Genomic DNA, 6,721 nt, shown 5'->3' with positions numbered 1-6,721 from the left:
CACAAGGTTAATAAAACCACCAGGATTGGAAAAAAAAAAAAAAACCAGAAACCAAGAGGTCTGGTTTCCATCAACATTAGAAAGCATTGGCCAACATGTAAGATGGGCACAGCACAGTGACAGAAGAGGAGTCTAACACATCACCACAGCCCGGCACAGAGCTGCTTTTTGAAGTCATGAATGGATGAGATCAGGAAGAGAAACATAAGTCAAACATTGACAGAGCTAAACCCTCCCTGAAAAATAACATTACTCTGGCTGACATCCCAAGCCAACACATTTGACATTCATAAACCCATGTCAGGAAGGGGCAGTGCCACAGGAGGGAATGGCTCCCTGGGAGCTCTGCAACCCAGACAGCTGTTGAGTGATGCACATCCAGACCCAAAGACCCTGCTGGCACTGTGGCTGGGAGACTCCAGAGGAAACCTTGCTCAAGCTTGCTAAGCAAATCTGATCATCTCTTTTCATAACATATTTTAAGTCACCACAATGTACTACATCAACAGCACAGAAAGAGAGACGTCTCTTTTGTAAGAGAGACCTGAACTGTAATTGTACCAGGTTTAGGTTTATCTTGAAGTTCAGAAAAAAATTTACTTAAAACTTTACATGTACTGGCATGGGCTGCCCAGGGTTCAATCACTATTCATGACTGCGGTTTTAGAATTCTTACAGATATGGTGCTTAGGGAGATGGTTTAGCAGTGAGTGGGCTGGTGAAGTTAAGTTAAATATTGGACTGGATGATCTTTCTGTGACTCTGTGGAGGTTGAAGAACACACAGGGAACAGCTGGAACCTCTTTTTGAATAAAGTTATACTTGGAGTTGCTTCCTACAGGAAGCAGGTGATGAAAACCCAAACCAGTGGGGCAGATACACACAGGCTCTGGGCTACACAAGGCACTCACATCACTGCTCCCACACAACCTTCCGGAGGAACCACATCTTCCAGCCCTTACACCCAAACCCAGCCAGCACCTCAAAGCTCTCACCACTTCCCAGAAGAATCACCATCCTGAAGAACAAAAGCATCTCTCTATAAACAGAAGCACTACCCATTTTCAAAGAACAGGTAAGTGTAGAGTCATTATCTGCTTAGGGGGTGATAATTCACACTGCAGTATCAACCAAAGGCATCCTGGCTCTCCTCTGTATTCAGGGAGAAGCTATGGCCTCTCAGGGGAATAATACTTCCCACATTAAATAGAAGCAAGTTCTTTCTGAAGATGTCTGCCTTTTCAATAGCCCAGAGCCCAGGTGCCTCTTTCACATAACTAGATACAAACAGATTGCATCCCATAAGGGGAAATTCCTTGCATCCAGTTAAGCTTTTTGTTCTGCGGAGGATGATTCTTCTCTGAGGCAATTCCTCCACATAAGGTGGAACCTCAGCCTACACAACACTCTCATCATCCCAACACAGTCAGGCAGCCTCAGTGGCTGAGGGAACATTACCTTCCTCGCAGGGGGCCTCCTCCAATGGACCTTCAGGAACAGGCTCAGGTCCTGCTGGGGATGAAGTTCCATCGGGTCCAGCAGGAGATTTGCTTTCTGAAACTAAACTGGCAACTGAAGGGCACTGAGTGAATTTGGAACTGTACTGAAATTCAGCTTCTTCAAAGAATTGCTCTTCATCTGTGTCAGTACACTTATCCCTTTGCTTGGGCTCCCCAAAATATTCTGATGTCTTCCCTTCCAGTGCCTCAGTCACATTTTCTGCAACATATAAAACCCATAAGGGCAATACATGAGCCACTGAATAAAAATTATTTCAGTACCAACTGAATTAGATACTCTAGAACACATTTATGAGGGAATAATTATAGGTTGCAGAGATGGAATAATTATGCTGTTTGCCTGTCAATAAGGTGAAAGAGTATTCTTTGAGGTCTATTTATAATATCACGTCAATATTGGGCAATGCCACAGGCAAGGCACGGTCCCTTGCAACTGTGCAAGCCTGTATCCATTCACATTGGAACATTGTCTCAAAACATTTTAGAAGAGCAAACAACTCTTACCTCTAATGACCTCAAACTGCTCAACCAGTTCTGTTATATCCAGACATGTGTGCTCTGAAAACACAAGCAGAAATTAAGCTGCAATAGGACAGCACTGTCCAGTACCTCAGCCTTTCAGAGGAAGCACCGGCAGGCACAAACCTTTTCGAAATTCAACAAGGTCTTGGAAATAGAGAGCAAAAAACTCAATAATGTTGTCTGGGTTCTTTCCCACAACAGCGCGGGTCACTCCCTCCAGCAGGGTCTCCAGGCCGTACGGAATCACCACCCTGATCTCCGGAGTCTGCATCTTCCCCGACTGAGTTCAGTTTATGCTCCCACCTGTACCAACAGAACCCCTGGGATCAGCCTCTGCCCGGCACCCGTGGAAGTGCCCGAGGCCGAGAGCGCGGTGGCGGCTGCTCGCCCCTCGCCACCCCATCCCTACCCCTCCTCCGCCCCTTCCCAAACATTCCCGTCACTGGAAGGAGGGGTTTACCACTTGCAATTCCCCCCCTCCCCCGATGAGCCACAGAAGCCTCCCCGCGTTCCAGCACTGAGTTTACGGGGCACTTTTTCCTCCTCCCACCCCCTCCTTTACCCCCGGTTCGTCTCCTCTGCTGACCCCGCCCTCGCTCCGGCTCCCTCCGAGGCGGGCGGGGCCGCGACACACAGCCGGCAGGGCGTGACGACACAGAGCAACTACGTCATCCGTCGACAGCGCCGACGTTCGGATGCCTGACCCCCCGGGGGCCCTCCTCATCCTCCCGCGACCAACACCCCTCTTCACCATCGCGCACGGAACGCCGAGGACGATTTAAGCACGGCTCTGCTTATAACCCCGTGTAACGATGGACTTTTCAGACCGAATTAGGGTGCGGTAGCTGCGTCACTCAGGATGAGCAGGGTAAAGGGCTGTGAGGGTGCTGCCCACCCACGGCGGGACATACGAGCCACCCATGAGCCGCTGCGTGTCCTCCCCACGCCACCACCAAACCCGCTCCCCTCCTTCTGCAGGTGACCCCAAGCCCGCAACCAGCTGAACTCACAGCCCTGGCAGAACCCCTCTGAAGGGGCATTTCACCTTTGCCAAAACACCTTTTTCACGTTTTCTTCCTGGCACCGAAAGAGTGTTACTTCCTGCATCACCAGGAGGACTTCACACGATCCAACCCTGCATCCTGTGGGGAGCAGGAAGGTCCCCATCCCTCCCACCCCTCTGCCAGGTGAGGTGGGGACACGGACCTGTGGCCCAAATCACAGGCTGACTGTGTAAGGTAGGTGACATGCAACACCCAAGGAATTTAAACACACTAACAGGTTGCAAAACACAGCACCTGGGAAATGCTGCTCTGTGGTGATCTCGGACAGAAGCTGAGGGCAAACAGCCGGGGACTGTAACTTCTTCAGCCATGGCAGCTACAAAGAGGAACGAGATTATTCCTTAATATGGCTCTGTTCATACTGCAGAACCTTGTGATTTCAAGGGCAAAACTTGAAACAAACCTCAACAGCTCCAGTTGCAGCGTTTGCTTTCCAGCAAGCACTTTCAGTGGATGCACAGACAGTAATTTTCTGTTCCAATAAAACAAGCACAAAAAATATTACTGTATGGTGCCGTATTTTCAAGGGTGTTTCTGAGGACACGTAGGCAGGAAGATCATAGAGGCAAGCCATGATCAGGAGCCTGCTGTGGGATAAAAACTTTTAATTGCCAATAGTGCTACAGAGCAGTCTTCATCAAAGTTGGACAACCATCATCTACCTACCTGCCCTGGATATCTGCATCTCCACAGAAACCTGAGGGAAATCCCAGCAGCACTGAAGATTTGAGACTTGGGTGTCATTGCTGCTAAAGCATTCAGACTACCCACAACAGCTTTCTTTAATAATAAGACATTAAAAAAATCGGAGTATTTTATCACTTTGAAGTTATTTCACTGGAAAGTTTGTTAAAGTCACCACAAAATGCTTCTTCTGCAAAAGAATCCTTAGAAAGCAATTTCTCATTAAGCAAACTTCTCAAAATAATTTATCAGACCTGGAGCATGACAACACAGACCATAATATTAAAAAAGATAAATACGAATATGCTTAAGATTAGGATCAATAGCTTTCTTAAAGAATAAGATTTACTTCAATAAAATAGATGAGGACTAGTAAAATGTATAATTTCTGGAGCTGGTATAGTAATCTGAAGTCCAGATGTCTTTATGGACAACCAGTGGAAGCAATGGGACTTTATGAAGGCATTAAACTCATCTGGGTGTGATGATACTCCTGTGGTTACTTTGAAACCACCCTGAATGAACACAGAAGATAACTTGTAACCATTCTTCTTTTGAAAATTTTTAAAATTCTAGGTCTGCAAAGCCCTTCACAGCAGAATCTTAAAAGGTGATGAAGTACAGATGTCAAACTATAGAAAAATTTATTATCAGAAATAACAGAATCACCAACCTCCTTAAACATTCAAAGAGGCCTCAGACCCTAATACAGGAAGCCTGTCTGTCTGAAACAAGAAATGTCTGGAAGCTAACTGGCTCTGCTGGAACTGGAATGCTATTTTTGGGAGCCATCTACCTAATTAATCATAAGCACTGTGCCACCTACTCTACTAAAACATGTTGCCCTCTGGCCCCAGGAGCCTCTCAGCCTCAGAGCACTGTGCCCAGCTGAGGGCAGTAACCTTCTCCTACCATCTCTGCTCCATCTGATGATGTTAAAAACAGAAGATGGAGGTCTCAGAAAAGCCTTATTTTTGTGCCAAAAAGATTAGGTCATTCATTAACTCTTCATTAGATAATTAAGAACAGGCTAATGAATCACACTAGTTGGGCCATGTGAGGTGTTTTGTTAGTCTGTTTGTTCGTTTTTGTTTTTTTTTTATTTTGCAGTTACTTTCAAAGCTTCAGTTAAATAGGCAGGAGAAGAGGATCTGCACTTTTTGCAAGCACTATCTATTTCTACCTGCTAGAGACACCAGGGTTTGCATTCATTTATAAAAATCTCCATGAAAACCTTTTTGCTTTTCCTAACCAGGGTACCAATTGTCTTCCCCTTGGTGAGAGCCCTTGCTCCAAGTGGGAGAAACAGATGCCCCAGCAGTACAATCATCTTTTTTTCAATACAGTAAACACATTGCTTTTAATAAAAGAAGGAAAGGTGTTATGTAAATGGTTGTGCTTGGCAAAGTCTGACAATCTCCCTCTCCCTCCCTTCCCCTCTTGGATACTCAACAACTCAGCCCTTTAACCTCTTCACCTTCTGGGCACCTCCTATAGGCAAAAAAAGCTTGCCAAAAAAAAAAAGGACAGAAAAACACTGAGGGCCAGACAGTCCCATCAAGAATACTTGGAAGAAATCAAATCAGAAGTTTGTTGGTACTTTGGAAAAAGCAGCAAGGAAAAAAATAGGGTAACAGTAAACTGAGCATGAACTCCCCCTAATTAAAACAAAGTGGGGGTTAAAAGATGTGGGTAATTAAGCAAGGAGATCCCGAGCAGAAGCAGGGAGGCAATATGCAACTCTAATATGATGTAACACTCTACCCTGGTAACCTACGCTGGGTGCAGTTTTGGGGTACAAATGTATGTTAACAAAAGTGGTCAGAAATAGAAATAATTCAGTATTTAACTCTGGAAAGCCTGCCTCAAGCTGGATTTCTCATTGTCTCATAAGACACAAGAGTGTTGTGGGGGAGTGTGGAGGTGGTAGAGGAAGCAGGAGTATCACTTTTTGCCATCTACTAACAACAGTAACACTTGTTAACTGTGTAAGAGTGCAAGCTTTGAAGTTCAGAGGAAATCAAACTTGCAACACTGTGACAAAGTTACAAAGTTTCCTAAAATAACCCCAGGTTTTGCTTTCGGTACATCTTGCACACCGGCTTATTTCACAGAAATTGCTTTGACTTAAATTGAGAGTATTGTAGATAAGTACAGATAACATGAGGTAGTTTCTCAGGCTTTCTGAATGTCTACACAGAATACCTTATTTCAATTGTTCTTGGATCTAAATGAACCAGAATCAAAACTTGCCTGTACACTTCCATCTTTTGTAGGTCAGCTTTTTCAGATAAAAGTAGTTTTTGAAGCAGTTCTAGCTCACCTAAAACATCAAAATGCAAGCCAGTATTGTGTAAGCAACTACTCAAATGTTACTTAAAAGGAAAACTATTTCCTGTCTCTCTCTCTCTCTTTTTTTTTTTTTTTTTTTTTTTTTTTTTTTTTTTTTTTTTTTTTTTTTTTTCCCTTCTAAACTCCTAATTGGCCTAAAATATTTTGTCACACAGTTCAAGATGAAGGATCCGAGTCCATACATCTGTACTTCTTACTCCTAAATCTCAGTGGAGAGATCTACCATTTGTGTTCTGGGCTGCCCACAAGAGCACCATGGAGCCAAGGACAGATGAGCTGCTCAGGTGCCACCGGCTCCCCAGCTGCCTTAAAAGACAGCCAGGTGTTAACCTACTTCTTAAAATTAACTGTAATAAAATTTGGTTTTGTTTGTTATTTTAATAAAATGTGTTTTGAGACTGTATAATTTTTCAGGAAAGTGATTGCTACACTGTTAATATTTTGTAGTGATGACTGGAAAAGGGAATTTGAGTGTCTTTTACAGGCCCCTACCCTGCTGTCTCTGCACTGACAGGTTCAGTGAGCACCCTCATAACACCTCATACAGACCTCTGACACCAAATCTAACACTTGCCATTT

The 6,721-nt window shown here is 44.5% G+C and overlaps 1 protein-coding gene and 2 long non-coding RNA genes across 3 annotated transcripts; 2 read left to right on the top strand and 1 right to left on the bottom strand.

Moving 5' to 3' along the window:
* Nucleotides 1–1,426: 1,426 nt before the first annotated feature.
* Nucleotides 1,427–2,345, bottom strand: LOC139792934 (calcium-binding tyrosine phosphorylation-regulated protein-like). The gene is made up of 3 exons (XM_071736905.1): nt 2,166–2,345; nt 2,025–2,078; nt 1,427–1,719 (listed from the first exon to the last, which is right to left on the bottom strand). The coding sequence occupies exons 1-3, from the start codon at nt 2,311–2,313 to the stop codon at nt 1,427–1,429; spliced, it is 495 nt and encodes a 164-aa protein (XP_071593006.1). The 5' UTR covers nt 2,314–2,345.
* A 149-nt stretch (nt 2,346–2,494) lies between these two features.
* LOC139793139 (uncharacterized) lies at nt 2,495–4,542 on the top strand. The gene is made up of 2 exons (XR_011724513.1): nt 2,495–3,280; nt 4,367–4,542. It is a non-coding gene; the product is annotated as an uncharacterized lncRNA (long non-coding RNA).
* Nucleotides 4,543–5,356: 814 nt separating this feature from the next.
* LOC139793140 (uncharacterized) lies at nt 5,357–6,528 on the top strand. The gene is made up of 2 exons (XR_011724514.1): nt 5,357–5,420; nt 6,298–6,528. It is a non-coding gene; the product is annotated as an uncharacterized lncRNA (long non-coding RNA).
* Nucleotides 6,529–6,721: the final 193 nt, after the last annotated feature.

The sequence above is a fragment of the Heliangelus exortis genome, chromosome 2 (genome assembly GCF_036169615.1).
Source record: "Heliangelus exortis chromosome 2, bHelExo1.hap1, whole genome shotgun sequence".
NCBI classification, from domain to species: Eukaryota; Metazoa; Chordata; class Aves; order Apodiformes; family Trochilidae; genus Heliangelus; species Heliangelus exortis.
This window is presented reverse-complemented; position numbering and strand designations above follow the sequence as displayed.

What these genes read in the sequence shown, in the direction of transcription:
- LOC139792934 (XM_071736905.1), bottom strand. Translation starts at nt 2,313, where the DNA reads ATGCAGACTCCGGAGATCAGGGTGGTGATTCCGTACGGCCTGGAGACC. An exon ending in CCTTGTTGAATTTCGAAAAG is followed by an intron (nt 2,079 to 2,165) that starts GTTTGTGCCTGC and finishes TTGTGTTTTCAG; the next exon opens with AGCACACATGTCTGGATATA. An exon ending in GCAGTTTGAGGTCATTAGAG is followed by an intron (nt 1,720 to 2,024) that starts GTAAGAGTTGTT and finishes TATATGTTGCAG; the next exon opens with AAAATGTGACTGAGGCACTG.